This window comes from Nestor notabilis, unplaced genomic scaffold (assembly GCF_000696875.1).
Source record: "Nestor notabilis isolate BGI_N333 unplaced genomic scaffold, ASM69687v1 scaffold5251, whole genome shotgun sequence".
NCBI lineage: Eukaryota > Metazoa > Chordata > Aves > Psittaciformes > Psittacidae > Nestor > Nestor notabilis.
The window spans coordinates 46,401-68,516 of NW_009913257.1; the positions used below are offsets into that span (position 1 = coordinate 46,401).

The 22,116-nt window shown below is 40.2% G+C and overlaps 1 protein-coding gene across 1 annotated transcript; it reads left to right on the plus strand.

The window, feature by feature from the left end:
- Nucleotides 1–395: 395 nt before the first annotated feature.
- LOC104412394 (AF4/FMR2 family member 3-like) lies at nt 396–6,323 on the plus strand (the record flags this gene model as incomplete). The annotated part of the gene is made up of 2 exons (XM_010023112.1): nt 396–516; nt 5,520–6,323. Coding segments are annotated over 2 exons (925 nt in total), but the record flags the coding sequence as incomplete, so codon positions are not given.
- Nucleotides 6,324–22,116: the final 15,793 nt, after the last annotated feature.

Sequence of the window (22,116 nt, forward strand, 5' to 3'; positions counted from 1 at the left end):
CTCAGAGGATATGTCATAAGTGGAAATATGTTCATAATTTCTATTTACTCATAGCTGTAATTACCATCTGCCTTAAGAGTACCTTCAGTCTTTGTCAAAGTTGCTTAGATATTTCCTTTGTCACATTTCTGCACAGGCTAGATCCTGCCCTGTGATTTCTTTCTTATTCTTCTGTAAGAATTTAATTATCTATTCTCTGTGTGAAGAAAGCACCAGCATTCCCAGAGACCTGAGCCTCCCCAGCCTGCTTGGACTGGCATTCATCTGATTCATGTTCTTACTTATTTTTGCCATCTGTCTTCAAATCAGAGTTCTTCACTTTTAAATTCATGCTTTTATATATGTAGCCCAATAATTTTTAACTCTTAAAAAGCTATTCCTCTCTTTTGCTGCAGTGTCTATGAGCCAGATAGAAACGTGCTGCGAAGGAAAGAATGGGAAAGGAGAAATCAGGAGGCCCAGCAGGAGGATGGCGCATTTAACACAAGTTACTCCCTCTTCAGTGAACCATACAAGGTAGATGCTTCCCAGCTGGGTGGCTCTTTGTTTATTCATTTATTCCACAGTACAAAACTGCAGCCTGCAGAAGGCATTGTCCAAGTTTCAGCACTGTCCCACAAGTGCTAGCCTGACAAAATTCACAGAGAACATTTATGGTTCATTGAGAACCGGATTGTTTGTGTGTGTGTACAGATATATATAAACTTAGAATGTTCAGCAGCACATGAGAATGAAATAAACTATAAATATCCTAACAATATTTGAAATGGAATTAAAACAAGGAGGTGAAGGTGACGGTGCCCTGTTTTTGCAACACTTTGAAGAAAACAATTGTGTTTAAATTCTGTGTGAAGGTCAGCAATACAGTAAGCATTATGCTCTGGCCAAGGTTAATGCAGTGAAATATCTTGGTGTTTGCCTTTTCTTTTTTTTTTTTTTTCCCTATAAATATTACCAACAAAATTTGTCTGCTAGACATATTTTCCCCTCACCAAAGGTGGAAGTAACTTATGAGTCCCAACTCCCTGTTTTATTGCTCATGGTAACAGCAATGTGATGAGGCACAACTATCTCTCCCCACTCCCTGTTAGAAGGGTCAAACAGGATCTTCTGCTCTTTGCAGAAACCTGCCAACCAAGCCTTTGTGAAAAGGTATCCTATGGGGGCTACTCCCCTCCCCAGCTAATACAGTGCATTTACCTGCATGCGTCAAAGCATCATCATGTATCATGTGCTGTACCCTTCTAGGAATGCCCAAGTTACTGTTAAAACCACCATGTTGTGAAGCCCTTCTCTCCATGCAACATCACTTCTTGATGCTGTGGGAGTTCTAGTGCCTCTTTCCAGGAGTCCTATTTGGGATCTGGCACTTGGCTTCTGCACCAGACTTCCATGCTTCTGAGTTTCTGCCTGTGCTCCAGGGTCATCTTTTAGCTTGCTGTTCTTCCAGGTTGTTTTTTTCTAGTCCCTAATAAAAAAGAAAGATCTACCACTTTCAAACCATTGATGTCCCTTGATGGAAGACAGGTCTGTATGTCACGAAGCTGACCTCCAGCTGCCCGAATTTCAGATTCATTACAAAGGCATTTAGAAACCATGTCAAATGTCTTGAACTCTTCAAGGCTTTACTTGAAAAAGTCTACTGTGAGACTAGTTTAGGGCTAATCAATGGAAAAAAGCTTGAAAAGCTTAAGTCAGTTATATCTTGTCATTTTGTGAGGGCTCTGCTGCAGTGGGGATTTAACAGTTTTCCATTTGGTAGGTCCAATCAAATAGACCTCTCAAAAAAGAGTTTTGCTGGGTCCCCAATACTGTCATGTCTGTGGTACCTCAACTGGTAATACTGAAACTCAAATCACTTATAAAAGTGGTATAGTTGGAATATTTTGTGCACTTTGATTATTACCTGTGTGCCAGTCTACTGCCTGTCATGGCACAGACTTCATGTATCATAGACACACCAACAGTTTCTGAGCAATGGTGTCTGAAGGCACCTCTATGGAACCAGAGTATAATTCCATCATCTTTAATAGGAGTGGATGAAAAATCATTACCATCTCTAGAAGGAAAGTGGATACTGAATGTCATGTCTACACTGGCAATGGACCATTGGGCTGTTTGAACTTACCCAAACATTTGTGAACCTTCAGTGTGGGGGTACAGAGCTGTGACATGGACATTTTTATCTTACCATGGAGAGAGGCTAACTGCAGAAGAGGAAACCTTTCTGCAAAAGCAAAACTGAAACACACTTTTACTGTCTTTAAAGGTCATGTTCAGGTTTTGGGTTTTTCCAGAAGGGAATGAAGTTACAGCAGACATTCACTGCAAGCTCTGATTAAATTCAGTGTTCCTCTGCACAACTTGAGAAAGTTAGGTAAAGCCAAAGGATTTGCCATTCAGAAGGCCATATCTCAAAATCAAAGGCGTACTGGAAATCTCTTAAATCTGATGTCCTCTCTCACCTTGACATGTATCACTACTCCTGTAACATCAGATTTTCTGAAAAATCCTGACTCTTTGGGTTGCCCCTTATCCTATTCAAAGTATCCATAGCAACCTTTTATGAAGGATTACAGGAAATCCCATATCTTTCACTTAAAATGACTTTTACAGGGGTGAAAAAGTAGGGAATTTGGTCTGGATATTTCCTGGACAGAATACCTTGCTTCATTAACCATATCAATATTTTTAAAGAAGAAAAAAAACCCTGATGGCCTTCCATGCTACCATCAGGTTTATTTTTAGAAGTGTTGGATCTTTCAGTCTTCAAATGCATGGGTTCATCTTGCATTGCAGAAGAATATCAGAGCACTGTAAGTTAGAAATGTTTGCACAAAATGCTTTTCTTACTTACTCATTGTGTGATCATGTTTTCCCTAAGTGAATGATCGAATAAGGCCAGCAATATTTCAGAGCAAATAATATGACAAACTGTTACATCTGAAGCTTATAACTAGTTACCTCAGATTCTGTCTTGTTCCCATGAGGAGGTAGGTGAATTCTGGATGAGATCAGCTCAATACAAAATCTTCTCACCTCAAGTTGTCCCCAGTGTATCCAGAAGGAATAAACACCACCAACCAGTTGTCAACATGTGCTGTGGTACCAGCATTAGATCAGTTTGCTGCTTGTGGTTATCTGAGATCTGCCAGTATGAGGTGTCTCTGTGTGACCTTCATATCACAACCATATAGAAGAAAATCTGCTGACTTTTCTGAGCTAGTGATAGCCTACAGATAATCTGCCATTAGGCTTTTATATCCTTCCCATCCAAATAGCAGCCATCAGAAAGAATGGGTCTTCTATTAGGGAAGTTGGACTTCCTAGGGGCAAAACTAGCACATAAATTCTTTTACGTTCATGGACCTAGAAGCTCCTGGGTGGAGAACTGCCCTACAAACTATCTGTGCTGTAGGAGACTTGTAGGGGGCACCGTTCAATTTGGTAGTCCTTGTCACCATGCTCCTGGCAGGGAAAGAAACCTCATACACATGCTTGCTGAATCAAACAGGGTGCCCAAGGGCAGATTTCCCTCCATAGAAGGAAACCGGAAAAGTATCTCTCTACAAGTTTGAGGATCCACCAGAAGCATAGAAGAGATCCACTGGCTAAAATGAAATTTTTCTGTGCCTTCTGGAAAATAAGTCTGCTGGTTAAAGATATGCCCAAGTGTAGAAGCCATTTCACTGATCCCAGGAGACACAAGAGTGTATCTCCCACCTTCTTTGTTTTCAGATGTATGTGATGCTTCCCACTTTTGAAGCATTTTTAAGTTTCTTCTTTAGGACATCAATGTGATTCCTGTGAAGTGAAGGAACACCCTTTTTTAAAGCTACTTGCTGTCTGTGAATTAATGTTTCGTATTTCTTTTCATAGCAGGTTATTGTCCTTGTGAAAACATCAGCTGCATATGCAGAAAGAAGATCAGGCTGTAGTAGTTAAGCCAACTTATTCCAAGTTTGCAAAGCAGTGTTTCAGATGCAACACTTCTGAGCTTTTCCCTTTCCGCATACCTTCAATACACATTATTGAAACATATTCAACTCTGTTAGCATTGTAACAAATGCATATCAGAAACCTAGCTGCAGTGAATTTTATGTATTTGCAAGGTAGTGTCCTTGAAATTTAGGGGGACAAGTTTCAAGCAAGACAGGACTGCTTCTACTGTCTGACTTAGGAATGCTTCACCTGTAGTCCTCTGAAAGTTAGCATGTGATAATCACTGCACTCATTGACAGGGCATTTTTGCTTGGATTCAGTTGGGGTTTTTTTATAGGAAACCCTAAAAAAAAAGATTGTGAACCAAAGGAGTTTGCCTTATATTTTTGTTTGAGTGACTCAGTGTTATTTGAAAAAAACCAAACATACTACAGTTTTCCAGAGTAACTGATGTTGCTGCTACATCTTTCATATTCTTTATATAACTTTAAGGGAGTCTTCTCCACTCCGTTTACTCCCTTCTTTCTCCTTTCTGTTTTCCTCTAAAACAGCAAGTCTTGAGATGAAAGCTTTGTCTTCTGAAGCCAATGGGAGTTTTCCTTTCCAGACCCCATGTCTGGAAGAGAGAAAGGAGAATACCACTGTCTCTTTACTGTCTTTGTCTGAAAACATAAAGCAAAGAACATCACACACCTGAATCTTGGCAGGGTTCAGAAAAATCTCTGCTGCATAAATACTAATGATGCACCCTTTTGCTTACAGTGGCTTTTTAGAGCAAGAGTTTTCAATCTTTTCCAGTATGTTTTGTTTGCTTGTTTTATTTCTTTCTTGAGCTTCTGCCTTTTCATTCAGGATGGGTGATTTTAAAGATAATGATTATTCTTCAAGGGGCAGGAGGGTGGCTGTGTTCCCCCTGCTGCACATAGAAAGTGCTGAGCAATGTGAAGAATTCGGGGAGTTCTGTTCACCTCTATTTTTAAAAAAGAGTGCCCTGGAGACATCCTGTCAGCGTATTTTCAAAGAAGGGCATAATCATCTGTAGTTTTCCCATTGTCCCATGAGCTGTCCTCAAGTCACCTCAGAATATTTGGTTGGCTTAGACTGGTAAGTTCATTCAGTGTTTACACTGGATGTTGTGTGGCTTCCTGGATGCCATGTGAAAACTTAGGCAAGCAGAGAAGGAAATTGGGAATGCAGTATTTTCATTCATGGCTGAAGGAGAGCTTGCACTGGGCTGTAGGAAAAGTTTTATCATGGTCAGGTTTAATCCAAACCATTCTGTGTAGTTGCAATAATAAATTTCCTAGTTTCCAGGTAATATACTTTAACTACAGCATGATACCAGCGATAGATTTCTTTTTTTATATACTCTAAGGCCCTTTATAGCTTTTCCAGTTCAGGGTAGATTTAAGATGTTGACAAGTGTCTTCAGAGACAATAAGGATTTTCGATTTCATCCCACAACGCTGCTGCTGAATAAGGCAGTGCTACTTCAGTAAGGATTTGAGCAAAAGCATGCAGGGAATTTTGGTTTTCTTACGTTGACTGTTGCAGAACACTTGCTTCTTGTTTTGCAGACTAACAAGGGGGATGAGCTCTCAAATCGCATCCAGAATACACTGGGCAACTATGATGAAATGAAAGACTTGTTAACTGACCGTTCAAACCAGAGCCACCTTGTTGGGGTTCCAAAACCTGGGGTTCCTCAGATGTCTCTTCCCAAGCCCGATGAACATCTTATTGCAGACTCAAGACCACTGCCTCCTCCTCACATTTCCAGCACTACTTCTTCCACACCAGCAGTCCTATCTGCCCAGCAAAGCAAAAGCACCACAATGGGTTGGCAGAAGACTGGGCACAATGCCCCTTCAGATGGCCAGCAGAGAACAAGCAAGCATGGGCACCTGTCGCTGGAGTCACACAAGGGTGACTTCAAACTTGCAAACCAAAAATCCAGTCTGGATAAACTAAAACGCTATGCATCGAGTCCCACTTCCTCTTCCTCCACCTCCAGTGCTTCCCAGCAAAGCTCACTGAGGGCCACAATAGGAGACAACGTCAACAGGTTGCAGCAGCCAGCAAAGCTCAGTTGTAGCTCAGAAGGAGGAGCTCAAGCACAAGAGAGGCCAGCAAAGCATGGTGGCAGCCACTGCGTCCAAAACTTCCCACCCTCTCTTGCTTCAAAGCCCAGTCTTGTTCAGCAGAAACCAACAGCTTATGTAAGGCCAATGGACGGTCAAGATCAGGCTCCTGACGAGTCTCCAAAGCTGAAGTTACCAGCAGAGACAACCAAGTCATATAGGGGAGTGCCTTCTAACAAGCCTGATTCAGCCAGGACCAAGTCAAAGATAGCCAAGTTCAGCATTCCTAAGCAGGAAGAGGTAAGTGGTTTTATGCTTTCTGTGACTTACCCCCTTGGATGGACGGATGATGCTTTACACCTGCAAATTGCATCTGTCTCTTTAGACATTTTTAACATACTGGTTTGCATGTTGAATTTCTTGTTTAAACATTGACGTAGCTTAATGCAAATAGCAGCCTCACGGTACTGTAAAGGTGTCTCAACAGAGAAATGCCTGCTGTCTTCAGGACCATAAAAATTCCTATAATGGCACATTTTCTGTATCTAATAGTATATATTATTTCACTGAGTTTTTCCTGAGTGTCTACATGTAAAGTCCGGATATTTTTAATTACCTTTTTTGTTTTGTTGCTAAGCAGGTGTATTACTTCTATCTGTTCATATTTCTTTAACTTCCTTCTCTTTGGCGATGATTAAATGAAGTGCTTGTGATCAGAAGTAGTTCTGCTACCCTCATGAGGTCAGAATAATTTTGCAATCTAAATAAATTACTTAAACAATATGAAATTTGTGGAATAGATGAAAATACAGAATGTGACTCTGCTTTTAGTTCATAGTATCTGTTTCTGTTTCAAACCAATTTCTGAAAAGATTGAAGTTTGCCTCTGAAGAATCACCATCTGTAGAAAATTGTAGCCATGCTACAAGTACGAGAACATGTCTGAAAAAGCTTCTAGGTAAAATTTCTGTTATCAGCAGTAGATATGAAAGGTTTCTGCTTGGACTTATTTTATGTTCATTTATTTCACATTCCATTTATGCCAGTAGGACACCTTGCTTTATCACTTATATAGTCTGTGATTTTTTGTTTGATCCTTTTAGATGGGGATGAAATGGTTGGTTTTGGCAGAATAAAAGGTGATTTTTAATTTTTTCTGGGGTGCACTCAGAGGCCTGTTTGCTAATACAAAGATAGTCACATCATCGCCTTGTGCAAATCAGTACAGCTCCCATGACTTAAACAATTTATAGTATTAATAGAACTAAACGGCTCTATGCAGCTGAATCACTGCGAGTTTCTCAGAGCAGAGACAATGATTGTTTACTCTACTTTGACAACTGTGATGTGTCTTGAGATGCTTTTAGTCTTTTTTTTTAGATGGTTCTGGTTTTGGTATTGTTAAAGGAGAAGAAAAATGTAATTTTGGTCGAGTTCTGTGGCCTCTTAATGTCTGTTTTTCAGAAATGGTGTTGACTGTTGTATTCCACCTTTGGTTCGGCTTGGGAAGGAGATCTCTCTGGAAGCAATTACTTCTCTCAGCTCTTTTAAGCATTATACCCATGTGGTTTCTCTCTATGGGAAAGTTCCATCGGTTCGAAACAACACATAGGTGACATGTTGTTCCTGAAAAGGGGTTGGTTTAGGCTCTTAAGCTAGATTTGATAAGCAAATTTAGCATTTACAAACTGCTGTAATTGTGCAGGTAGATCAGGTAATGGCAGATACTAATATCCATTTAGCTATTATTACCTCTTTCTTGTGTTTCTATCTGCAAGTGGGAAGTATCATGACAACTAAAGATGCCTGTGGCAACTGTCTGGATCTTTCAGATTTTCCACCTTTACAGGTATGAAATACTCTAAGGACTAGTTTGGAAAGGAGTTTTGATAGGCGATCATTTGTTTGTCTGAAATTCAGGATTTACCATTTGCATTCCAAATTTGCCTACCTCAGGAAAGAAAACTTTCATTTGTTGCATGTAATCCATGCCAATGCATATGGCTAAATTTATACTACAATTTCTAGACATGTAGTATAAATGTTCTTGAGATTTTATGAAACTAGCTTGCTTAGATACTGATGGCAATGTAGGCTGTGGTAGGAGAGAGTGAACTGCAGAGTAGCTACTGAAAGGTTCACCAGCTTCTCACAGATTTTATGGGATGCAGTATTAATGAAACAGTATATGATAACATAATATAAACATTTAACTGAAGTTGAAGGAGGTGGACAAAAACTATTTTCTGGTAGGTTACAAAAAGCTAAGCAATGAAAAAAAAAAAGATGGACAAATTACTCAGAAGAAAAATAGTAGGTATTATAGGTGTTGGGGTTTGAAACTGGAGTTAATGAAAGACAATGTTTAGATCTCATGTTGGAGGACTGAGAGTCCTGGTGATAAAGTGCACAGCTTTTTTTTTCCTTTATCCTGACATTTCCTTTGTTCTAACATTTTCCATCCCCAGTGGCACAAGATGAAACTGGTATCCCACTGCTAGTGCCACAGGGATAAATATTGACCAAGACTGAAGGTTTTCTCAGTCAGCGTTGCCTAATCTACCCTCCCTTTAATTTTCAGTCATACTTCTTTTTATTTCAAAATGTTTTTCCATTCTTGTTATTTGTATCATACATCTCCTTGTACAGCTTTGTAAGAAATTCCATGTGGAGATTTTTAATTTTCTTCTTTCAAACTCATAAAACTTCTCCCTTGCATCAAATGTTCACTGTTCCGTATCCGGGATGGAAGTTTTACATTGCTCTCAGCTGAAAAGCTGTTATGGTCCTGTGAACATCTGCAAGCAAATGAGGTCTCTCTTGTTCAGAGTGGGGCTAAAGGTGATGGCCAAGAACAATCTTGTATACCTAGTGGCCGTGGGAAGAGTAGAGATGCCATATAGAATGATTATGAAGGAAAGCAGGCTGACAAGTAAGGTACAACAGTGTCTGGGAAGCTATATGGAAATAAGAATGAGAGTGGCAGAAAAGCTGCCGAAGAGCAGCCAGGAAAATATAAGAAGCAGGAGAGGGACAGAGAGCTTGGGAATAGGGTGTCTGGAGTGCAAGTGGTGGAATGAAGCTTTGTGTCTGCTGAAATAAAAGGTGTGTGGCTGAGATGGGCTAGGTAGGGCAGTAAGTGTGCTCTGGGGGTTAGTGTAGGCAGCAGTGTGAGGTGTTACTGGCTCAGGGTCAGCTTGTTGTCTACCAGGACCCCCAGCTCCTTCCCTGAAGAGCTCACAGCCAGCCAGTCAGCCCCAGCTGACAGTAGTGAGAAATGATCGTTTCCCCAGCTCCTGCAGATTTGGGGCACATGAAATGGTGAGCATTTCTGTGTGCTTTTCAGTTTCATTCTGAACATCATGTGACTATGGGCAACTTCAAGTTCCACAGAGAAAACCAGGAAAAAAGAATACATTGTTATAGATCTCCTGATATGCAAGTCCACCTACTAATGCCTTCAAGCTGAGTCCTCTGTTCCCATGCACTTGCATTTAGGTTACAGGACTTTCTAGAGTCTACCAGTATAGCTAATACCTATGCAGTTTCATTTGTGTTTGCCAGTTTTTCCATCAGTGGAAAAATAAACACATGATGAAACAAAGTTTCATCCTGTAAAAACTGAAGAAGCAGTGTCACACAAAGTGTGTGTGTCTTCAGCAGGGTACAAAATCCTCTTCTGTGCATCCCTTGAGGTTTTCAGAGAAACAGGGCACAAAGTTGGCTGCGGTACAGTTATTATTCACTGGAAATAAAACCACTTGAATACAAATTATAGACCATTACATTTCAATACATGAAGAAGGTTGATTTTTAATGTAGTTCAATACCTCATTTAATATTTTTAATCAGTTTTTGAAAGCCTTCGATATCTTGACACACACTGAATCTTATCTTTTTTTTTTTTTTTTTTAATTGTTTGAATGAGAGTAACTTGCATAGACCTGTGTGTAGAAAGGTAACGGTTACTCATTTGGGAATTCAGTCCTTAGGAGCCAGGTTCATCCATGTTAATTAGAATCCACATCCAACCTCCTGGTCCTTCCAGATTTGCCATTCTGCTCTATAGAAATGATAGCTTGTCATCTCAAGTACTGCTATTTCATATTTTGAGCTACTTAGGAATTATATTGCTGTAGGTGAAACCCCACTGCAGTGGATATAAGGGAAGAGAAGTTTGATACCAGGGTATACCAGGCAAAAGAGGCAGGAAAGTCAAGTGCCTTTCTTTTAGAAAATTTTGTTGAGTGAGGCAGTAAGAAAAATGTAAGATAGCAAATAATGTTTTTTATATCTGAGTTCTGTTTTTGAATTTTACCTCATGGGTTGCATGCTGCTTTATTATTACATTGAGGAAGCCTTATATAGTGTCCTTTGCTTACTTCTCCAAGGGTTTTGGAGCAAGGAAATTGAGGTTATATTTAAGAATGACTAGCAATCTAATGGTAAAAAGGATAGATTTTGTTCTGTTAAATTTGGTAACGCATTTAGGTGACATTTACATCATTTACATAAGGTCATCATGAGGACATGTTCTTATTCCACTTCATGGAGTACTTACACAACTTCTTCTGCAGCAGAAGTAATGCACAATGTTGATTTTTTTCCTTTTTTTTTTTTTTTTTTTTCCTTTTTGCCCTGATCTTACTCAGGCAAATTCCTATTTGCCTGGATAAGATACTCCCTGCAGTCATTCTTTTTTGAGTGGCTATTTATAGCTATCAGCATCTGGCACAAGCACCAGCAAGTGTTCTTTAAATCTGTGATCTTTTTTTCACCTATCATCAGTTCTATCCCCATATATAAATGGAAAGCAAAAAAACCCCACAACTCTTTCCTCCTTTTCTTTGCTCCCTCTGAAAAAACCCTCCCAAATATGGACTTACTGTCTGCAATGTGTTTAACAACAGACTCTTTTAGGGAGAGCTTTAGTGTGTAAGCATGTATAAGTAGTTCCATTCCAGTTTAAAATTGAAGGTGGAAGTTCATATGTAAAAAACAAGTGCAGCTACATCTCATTTGACAACCAAAGCTCCAGTGTAGACTAAATTGGGAAGATGGTCATGATCAGTGCATTCTGGATCTACAGGAAAATAGAGGGGACACAGTGTCTCATGAGGAAGGAAAATGGTTTAGAGGGAATCTGAGTAAGTGCTTTTCCTCAGAGGCATGATGCCACCTTTCCATTGCTACAGCAGAGCCTGTTGAACTGTTGCAGTACTAAGACTTGAATCCAGGTTTTTCTTCTCTCCTTCCCAGGGTGTTCGGTTCTGTCCCAGAAATGCAGAAATGAGAATAGAGTTGCAGTTGAAGATGCTTTTAGACAAAAAGGAAGGGAGAGATTGAACGCATTAGCAAAAAGGTCCAGATTTCTTCCGGCGCTATTCTAGAACGTGCCCAAAGAGGTTGGAGATGCTAGGGCAGAATTAAGTGCATTGATTCTCCTTTATCATTTATCAATTTTATGGAAGAATTGCAGTGCTTGAGAAGCCGGTTAGCAATCACAGCACTAGAGTACTGTAAGTACTGTAGGTATTAACCAGTTGTAGATGTTTTCTTTCCCAGATGTTCATGGAAACAAGTTAGCAAGCTGCATTAACAAGAAGACACAGCTCAACTGATCCCTGTAATAGTACCACTGACCTTCCCCACAAATAAAGGATGTTTTCACACGTTAAACAGGAAGAACTGGACAACAAGAACAGTGTGGTGCAAAGATCCCTGCTACTCATGGGTTATTTAGAATCTTCGAGTGTGCCTGTGGGAGGGCTGTGCATTACTGCCTGTTTTTATACAGGATTGTTCAACAGACTAGGACTGCAAAGACAGAGTGTATTAAATAGAGTGGTGCTTGAACCACTTTTAACAAATATAGCAGAGACCACAATGCACAAAGATGGATTTTTGGTATAGTTTTCAAATCGTGACACAAGCCTCTGCCTTTCTTGCATTCTGCAGTCGCCAAGGCACACTGCGACTGTGTGTGCCGACAGTTTCATTGAACACAATGGGCCTAATCTCTCTGCTTATTCTTGCATGGCAGCTTTTGTAGAAGGAAAATACTGCTTAGATACCTTTACTTGACTTTTAGAGCTCTCTAGTTTTACTCTTTTCCCCCTCAGTGAAACAAGTTTCTTTTCCCTTTTGAATTAAATATAAAAATCTTTTTCCGGGAAAGCACTAGCTAAATGTATCAATAGGTTTTGGAAAATAAAGAATTTATTTACATAGATCCTAAAGTTTTCTTATGGACTGATTACCATATGGTATATGCTATGCGTTTGTTGCTATGGTGAATCTCTTGTTCCTCACTGTTTTGCACTGGTAGGATGACTATCATCAGACGAAAATCTCTTGAAACTGGACTTAGACTTATGATTGTCCAGGGAATTCCTTAATGTATGCACCTGCCTTTTCGCAAATTTTCGTCACTGTTGTTCTTTTCTAACTATTGAAGAAAATTATTTTGAACAGTTTGTCAGAGTCTCTCTTAAGTCAGGTCCTCCCTTTATAAAACTGTTCTTTTCCATCTTTTCAAAAGTTTGAAACGCAACCACTTCTGGGGTAAGGATTGCTCATTGGTTATAAGAATATGGTTCACTATGAGAAAAGTGTATTCCTCTTGCCTTTCCCTCTGCCCATCCCCACCCTGGAGTGGATGGTTTGCTTTATCAGTCAGCTCTGGAGTTGATACAAAAGTGCATGCATAAAAATGTCCACAACCCTGTATAATTGCTTCTTTAGTTCCTTTTGGTAAGCACTAAAGTTATCGATGAAGGAAAGAAGAGTTCTAGAGCTACAAAAAAGCAGGGTTTAATTGCACATTTTGTCTGATTTTTTCTGAATCCATTTTAGTGCTTATGATGATGATAACTGCATGTAATAAAAGTCCTCCCTACCAGAAACAAAGTAGTCTAATAGACCTCCTTTGTGAAATGCACCTCAGAAGATACATGGCATCGCTATCACTTTTCCACCTTTGGCCCCATTAACATGGATTGCTCTCAGGCCTGTAAGGGTATTCAGCAGCTGGAGAAAGCTGTCCTTTTCTCTATGTGGCTGCAGGAGCTGTGCACTGCGGCACAGCAGTCCTGCAAGCTCAAGAAGCTGTCCTCAGTGTGAGGTTTCGGCTGAGCATCTCCCCATCTGCTTCATGTCTCCTTAAACAAAGGAGTGCTTAGAAAAGGTTAGGGTCCAGACAGAGAACGAGGGTGGGCTTGCTTTGGAATTCAGATTACCAGTGAAATACTTAAATGCAGTCTGCCTCTCAGACCTTACATTGCACAACACTAGAGCGTTGTATCAGTGAGCAGTCAGGTGTGGAGTCCAAGCCCTTGTTGCTCCTGCAGACCACTTATTAATGCCAACTCACATCCTCCTTTCTAATAATTATAGCAGGGTAGAGCATTTCTGTCTACTCTTTGTCTTCACAGCAATCTGCAAGGGATCATGTAGGATGGAAAGATGGTTTGGAATACTTTTTTTTTTAATATGCATGAAAAATATTTTACTGGTTTGTTCTGTAGTTTCCCCAGTCTTTCAGGAATGAGAGTGAAATGAAACTGTCACCACTGAACATACTTATAGGGGTCAGTTATGACTGATGAGCAAGGGAACCAAAAGAAAATACAGCGAGCTTCACAGATCACTGTTAATTCCAGCTAAATAAATAATGTATATGTGCCACTTGTTGTAAAAGGTTAAAAAGGTCAGACCTCCAGTAATTGTTGTAAATGCATCCAGCCAGGCCAGAAGCAGTTAAATTCTTAATTGTTGGTCACATATTCACCTACAGTAAATGAAGACAAATATACCCTTAAATATCTGCATGTAACATACTTTATTCACCCTGCGCATTGTAAAGTTGTCATTTCCGTAGCAGTTTTGAATATGCAAGATCTGTCCCAGTGGTATCACAAAATAGCTTCCTAGAAAAGTAATTAACAGAAGGCTTTTTTCTTTTTTTATTTTTTTTCCTTTTTTTTTTTTTTTTTTAAGTTCAGAAAAGATAAATAACGGAGGCGTCTGATTTCCTGTCACTCTTGGTTAACTTTGTATGAAAATGGATAGCTTCCAAATTAAAGCAGGCACCGGTCTGTCTGGAGAAAAATGCATCTGTAAAGAAATGTGTACATTACATATTCATGTAGTTCCAAATCTCTTAATTGTATTTTGTATGTAACAATTGCATGTTATGAAATATGGTACCTTTTTTACTTTATGAGTAATAACCAGCATGCCAGAAAGGCTGAGGTTGCTTCTTACATGATTTAGGATAAGCATTTATTTTTCCAAATTCCCTCATACATGCCCCACACTCTTCCCTCCCCTCCAGCATGTTTCTCTGGGCAATGAAGGCTCAGTGTGAAATGGCTTTACACCACACTTTATTCAGAAGATAAATACACAAAAAGCATTCAAGCCAGTGAGCCATAGGGTCAGGAATATTGAGATCCAGCATTTTCTTTCAGAACCAAAAATTGCTGTTCATATTCCTCTGCATTTACTGCAAATGGCTGCAAGGGAAGCTTGTGTAGCTAGAAAGAGAGGAAAACCCAGAGTATTTCTTGTTAACTCTTATCACTAACTCATGTTTAAGGTGAGATGGTATTTGAAACACTCACTCTGCTTTGTAACTAGCTTGAAATGAGATGTTGAAGATGATGGGGTTTTTTCTTGCACATGCTAGAGATTATTAATATTCACATACCAGAACATTAACCTATTGTTAATCAAATTTTGCATTTATTTAAAGCTACTTATACAACTGCATTCAGATGAAGAGGCAGGTATAGCTTTATGTGACTGCTACAACTTCTAGACCTGAAGTAGAAAAGGGAAAGACAGCTGCGAGACTGTTGATTACAAATGCAGTTAAAACCGTTATTAGTACAAAGTATATAGAATAGCCATGATTTGGTGGTTATGCATTATTTTCTAAGAGGCCTTCTCCAAATTTAATTGCAACCTCAGGGATATCTGATACAAGAAAACATATTAGCTTGTTAATTTCTGATTTCCTGGAAGTATCAGTCCAGAATGGAAGTATGCTGTCTAGAAAAAAGGCATGGGATAGAGAACCAATGCAATATGAGAGGGACAGTTTGAAAACCACCATGAGCAGATAAAGAATGTCTTTCTTGCACCAAACTGTGAATGTTTAGCATGCAGGAAAAGTTAAACATACATATATGGAGAGGCCGTAAGAATGAGCCTGTCCCCATAAGAGTGAAGGAGTCTGAGGAAAGAATTACATGGGAGCCTAAAGAGAAAAGCATGAAATTATGCTTTGAGAAACCCACCAAAAAGGAGGGGTTAGTCACAGTCTAAATTTTTGTCCTCATGAGAGGACCATGCTGTGTGAGATGGACAGTTTGAAAAATACCATAAGCAGCAGTCATAATTTATGATAAAGTCTACTAGGTAAGTCTTTCAGGAGCTTAGAGATGGCTGAGCAGGCCCCAGAACTTCAAGTTCTTTGCTGCACTGTGTTTGTTCCCATGAGGAAGCCTTTGGGAGCACCCTTCTTTCCCATGCAGTTCCTACTTCTAGATAGGAATGGACCTATGTCCAGAGGACACCCCTGACAAAGAAACGAACTGCACGATTGCAGTTATTTCTGAAGAAGCTTGTGCTCTCCCTCAAGGACAAAAACTCAGACAGTGGCCATCATCTTCTTCACAGATGTGATATCACTGATCTGGGAAGAAAATGCATTATCCATCTCCTCCATAAGCAGTATGGCAGTATGCACAAAGCTGGGCCTGGGTGTAGGCGTATCTTCTGTGGGAGGTGGAAGAGGTGAAACTTCACGCTCACACAGGATGTGCAGAATGTTTGCCTCTAAACAGAGCTGACAACTTCTGAAGCACAACAGGGTTTATAGCTTCTGATAATACCTGGTTGCATTCTCATCAATAAACCAAAACCACTGTGGTTTTTATTACAGTAATCTCTTCTATAGAGGAGTTTCAAAGCTCTTCATAAGTATTAATGACAACTCTAAAAAGAATATGTTACAGAGGAGTTAGCTGAGGTGCAGGCAGATGGAGACACCTTTCTCAACGATGCCACCACCAGCAGGCACACCACAGACCAGGCATGCTCCCCTCAGCCCCATTTGCCAGTGATCTTGGCTGAGGGAACAGCTGGAAAATTATGTGGGAGTCTGGGGTAGAGGACAGGATGGTGGACCCAGATCATGCACCTTATCCCATTCCCAGACTGAGGTTAATACAGTCATGGCTGGCCACAGGCTCAGAGCAAACACAGCCAGAGCAAATCGATGTCAAAGCAGAGAGCAAAACAGAAGAGACTGAGGCCCCAGTTCTGTGTTCTGATGTCTGTGCTGCAGCTTGCCGTGTAGCAGAGTGGAGGCTGGAAGTCTTCCATACCTTTGCACTGGAAATGGAAGTTAACACTGAAGCATAAGTAAAGGCTTCTTGCTAAACTCTGAATTAATATTTCTCAGTGTATTTCTTCCTTTCATTTAGGTCAGTTGAGGCAGAGACAGTTCCTGAGTGATTATGTCACTTATGGTTTACCACTTCCACCTGAGTTACTCATTGCACATGTTCCACTAGAAATTAATAGGAGTTTTGTCATTGCATTCAGTGGTAGCAAGATCAGGTTTTGACAGGGATGAATATTTCTTTTCTACGTTCTATGAACTTCCTTTGGTCAAGAAGATATTGCTTGAGGGAAGACAGTTTTTTTCTTCAATCTTTGTTTTGTTCCAGAAATGGAGATCTAATATTTGTGGTTGTCTTTTGACATTGCTATTACTTTGAAGAAAGTCAGCAGTAATAATACAGAATAACAATCAGTGGTAGGAGGTGGTATTTGAATTCAGAAATGCTATGCTGCATTAATCTATTAACTTCAGGACATTTCTTTGAAGCATCAAAGGAGCTTCTTGACCAGTGTGAGGTGCTTGAGTCATTTTTAGTCTCTTGTAACTGAAGTTTCTAGCTCCCTGTTCAGAATCAGTTTCCCTACCAACTCTTCAGTCAATAAATCTACGTGAATGATTTCCTGGCAGTTGTAAATTAGGAATTATGGCATATCCCTGCACATAACTTACAGAACTATCTCAATACACAGAGAAAAGACCATAAAACACGTCGAATGGGGATTTCTCAGATATGCTAATTGCTGCTATATAAAGAGCACAGGCTGAAGAGCTGACACAGAGGAAGTTCAACTAAAAAGTACCTGCCACAAATCTTTGAAGGTCCACAGAGGAGTGAATCCTGCTGCTGCTGCTTCATGGCAAAGCTTCATTGAGTGAAGCCTTTATAGCTTAGCGAGCTCAGGCAGGGAGGACCAGAGTCTCCGTGCAGGCCAGTGCCACAGCCAGGCAGGGGCAGGAGCAGGGACAGGGACAGGGGCAGGGGCAGGGCTCTGCTGCCTCCAAGAGCTGCTGCTGGCATCAGAGGCAAGTGGGGTAGGCAGCGTATAGGTGTGGGAGCAATTCCCACCTTCTCAGTTTTTCACTGCCTAGGTGCAGTGCCCAGGCTGGTTTTTCATCTGTCCTAAAATAGACCCAAATGCAGGCCTAATTTATTTCTCTTTAAATGGACTGGATCACATTTCCTGCTCCTATCTTCTCATCTATGAGCTTGGGTCCCGAAAATAAAGCTACTGTTTTCCTTAGACTGATCTTTTGTGTATTCAGAGCATGGGCTTATCTAGCTAATGGAGATCCACTACCTCTTCTGTGAAGCTCAGGTTTGCCATTCAGTGACAGGAAGATAGTGTCCATGTACATGATCCTCCAAATTTTTGGCAAAACTTGTACTAAGTTGACATCCATGCCAAACTTTGAAAATGAGCTCCATATTTGTAAAACACTGTGGAAAAATTTATAGCTTAGAGGGGGACATACAGTTCAGCAAATGCGTTGCAACCAGGTGTGACTTACACTCTTGCAGCTTTTTTAAATGGCACATTTTATGCACTGACTACAGGTAGGTATTTTTGCACAAGGTGGAATAGGGTTGGATCAGTGAACTCATTTTAAGTAGGCCATTACACATCACTGCCTAATACTGATTTTTAGTCACTGCACTTGAACCCTGTGCCTTAGGTTGACCTGGCAGACAGAAATCAAATGTAGCTGCCCTGCTACTACTACTGATAATGCCTGTACACTTTTTCTCTTAAACAAGTTTTCTGTACTATCTGAGAAATGCACATCCTATTAAAGATAGTAATTAATGTGGAAAGATGAAAACAAACAGTTATTATTCAGTAATTTTAAGAAAGAATATTTTAAAAAATAAATTAACTAGACAAATCAAACAGTATAAAATTGAATGTGCCTTTGCAGGCCCTGTGGGAAATTCAGCTAATGAACTGAAGAGTATCAGTTTCTAGACAGGCAAGAAAGTCTGCTAAATTTAAATAAATAAATTCAACTATTTGCCTTCTTATTTTAAAATCATGGTTTGGGGCATGATCACGTCGTATGAACAAAGTAACTTCAGTGCAGCCTGTGTGGTTTGAAACAGCATGCAAAATACAATTAACTTTAAAATGGCAAATTTTAGTGCTAAAATAAACAAAATCTTCTGCCTTCCAGGTGTGACTATCTTTTAAATGTGGTGATGTCACCCTGTAAGCAGTTAAACTGTTATCAATGAGCAGGCTGTGCATTTTCTAATGATTACTGTGGAGCTGGAAAAGACTCTGTAATGGTCCTTCAGTTTGTTCATCATTTTTGTTTGATAATTGTCCTAAAAATCAATGACAGCTACTGAGTACAGAAATTTGATTGAACCAAGTATAAATATAGGCAGCAATTTAGGCTGTTCTTACTCAATAGGAAAATGTCTTTGGATAATAAGTGGATTCCTATCTAAATTCATGAGTTCTTTTATGACATTTTGGGTTAAGCCTGAAATAGATTAATCTTTTTCTGATAAAGTTGCATAAGCTGTGATTTCTCCTGTGACCACATTTAATTGGATATTAAATAAAGTGCTTATCTTTACACCAACAGGTTTTATAGGCCGGATTTCACAGATTAAGTAGCAAGTAGTAGGCACACACAAAAAATCATTGATTAAACTGTGATATGCTCAGATTAAAAATTGGACCACCTTCATTTGGGTAGGCTTTTGAGATGCAGGACTGCAACTGAGGGTTAAATGCACAGGATATAGAGGTAAACTGCAGGATGGTGCCAAGAGCTGGGAGGACAGGTCTGTGTATTCTTCCTTACTCATATATTCTTCAGCAAATGTACAGCAGGAGAGTTTTCTGTTGTGTTTGACAAGAAGCTTAAATTCCTGATAATGCTTTTGAAAAGCTTGAGGTCAGGATTCATTATGCAAGGTGCTGTACAAGCACACAGCAAGAGCTATCCTGTGATAGAGACTATCAGCCCTGGAAAGGCAGAGGAAAGGTTAACAGAATCCTGGAAAGTAAATTAACCTAACGCACCTGAAGAATGGAGATAGGGACAATGCTGAGAGAAGTACCCAATGGAAAGACATAGATGGTGTTTGGGAGGAGGAAGTCTTAATAGGGTGAGCAAAGACCACACTTGGGAGGAAGAAGGAGATGATGAGAAGAAGGTCGTAAAGCTGAAAGTGCAGCCCTGCTAATATGGGAAATGTTCATTTGGTACTCCTCTTGCTGGAGAAGGTAGACTGATTAAAGAGCTCCAAAAGGGCAGAAAATAGTTAGGACTCACTGCATTCCCTGTTAATGATAATGAAGGACACTCTTTGGAGACAAAAGATCACTTTTATCCCAGAGAAGGGCAGGACATTTAAGGAATCTGGATGGCTTGGACATGTGTGTGAGATTGGTGGAAAGGAATATAGCAGCTGTGCAGAGTAAGACAGGAGGGGAACCTCCTGTGAGGAGGAGTGTGAGCCAGAGGCATTACAGGGGGAGGAAATAAATGAAGGCATTTGTGTTGAGTAAGCTGTGCTAAACCAAATGATGTGGAGCTCACGCTAATTGCCATTTTTTCCCCACTGGTATGACATACTGTGAATGTGAGAACAAACCAAGGCCTCCGTATGTAAGCAAGTCTACTTCTGACTTTCAGCGCATGGAGCTGGCAGCCCTCTGATAGCATTTTGTTGTTTTTCTCCTCATATACGGGACAAGAGAATTGCAGCAGTGCTCTGCAGCCAGCTCAGGATCTTGGACAATTCTTTCCTGGGGGATTTATTTTGATTTTGGCAAGATCACCCAGGAAGGGGTGCAGTGTAGGTTGGGTTTTTTTTCCCATAAATAAAATTTACCCATTGCACAAAGCATGTAACTGTATCAGAGCTAATGTCAGACTTGGAAATTGTAAATGCTCATGGAAGGCAGCTCACTTCCTACAGCGAGTCGGCAGAGGCTGGCAGTGCTACAGGTGCTATTGCTGCGCAGGCTGCAGTGACTCCTGGCTGCTCACATTGTTTGGCTGGGATTCAAGGCACAAGGTGTTAAAAATCCCAAGTGTGTTACTGAAAGATAAAAATGGAAAATAGTTCCACTGAGCAATGGGGACATGCATAATGGCCTTGTGCTAATTTCAGTCTGGGGTCACCGGGCCCTTTCTTTTTTGCATAGTTGAAATAGCTGTGTCCAGATGATAAAGATGTTGACAATCATCTTCTGCATCCTCCAGAGACCACACAAAGCTAAGCTTTTTCCTTTTACTTTCTCATTTTCTTTTATTCCTGGCTTGTCGTGACTTCTGACATTGGCATAAGGCTATTTTCTAGAGGAATATCCTTTGCCTTCTTGGCTTCTGGTAATGTAATCATTTTGTTAAGGATTTTTTTTCTGAAGACTGATTTTTTTGTTAAGACTTTTTAGAGCGGTGTTCTCTTTGCTGCCTCTCACAGAAGTCAGCTAGTAAATTAGCAGCCATTATTTCCCCCTAGGCTTCAGAAAAATGGTAAATTACTTAAAGGTGGGTTTTTTTCTGACTTGTTTTACTTCCAGTAAAACAAGCATTTCCAATAAACACCAGGAAGGGGATGATGAACTTCAGAGCTTTTGTTGCTTTTGGAGGCTAAGTGCTGGGTCAAGGGCTACATCAGCCCACAACCACATACACTGGTTTCTGCAGCTAGGAAGGCTGAGCAGGGAAGTCTGTCAGCTGCCACAGCCCGCCCTCAGAGATGAGCTGAGATTCATCCCAGTGCCCAGCTGGGAATTCCCAGGGATGCTTGCAACCTCTGCTGTTAATAAGCTGGTGTCTTGCTCCCTTTGAAGTCTAGGCGGTGGTGAACTATTATGTGACCAGCTTGGAGACTTCGGGACTTTTCTTAGCAGAGTTGTACCTGTTTTTAAACTTGTGCAAAAACACAGAGCACATTGGTAAGCACACAGTGTACCCTTAGAGGCATGGTTTGCAAGAGGGCTGTTTGCATGTAAACCTCATTTCTCCCCTAATAAGTAGACCTCTGGAATTGTTCGAGGATGGGCAGATTTTTATAAATGTCTCTGCTCTGTCAGCATGGCAGTGCTGAGATTGGAAAGTCAGTATCTAGACTAGCTCAAAATATTCACGTGTTGTGTTTGTATGTAGCATGGACAAATAAAGAAAAAAATCTCTACAGGTATAAACTGGCCTCATGTCACCAACACTGAAGATTTATCTCTTTAATTGCTGGTCTCTTACTAGGTGCATAGAAGTCACACAAGTAAATTCCTAGTGTCCATGCACCCTAACAGTAGTTTAATCTCTGGTTTAGCAGACTGTCTTTGTAAAATTCATGTACACAGACACAGCATTTCTAAATTGCCAACACAACAGCAGAAACTTAAGTGCAATTTTTATTCCAATAAAGATGTGATGAAATTATGCCTAATGGTCTGCAGACTGCACTTTTATATGCACTTGCAATGCTCCCATTGACTTCAACTGCTGTTGTCAAGGTATTTCAGTACTACTGAGCTAAGGATCATTACCCTGTGCTATTACAATACATTAAACTAATGCTACCATTTTTCCATTATAACAACAGTACCTGGTGACTGAAGGCAACCTCCAACCCAGTAACTTGCAATCAAATATTTGTTTCGAATTTCAAAATGCTTGTAAATTATGAGGCTTGACAAAAATGTTCAGATTTGA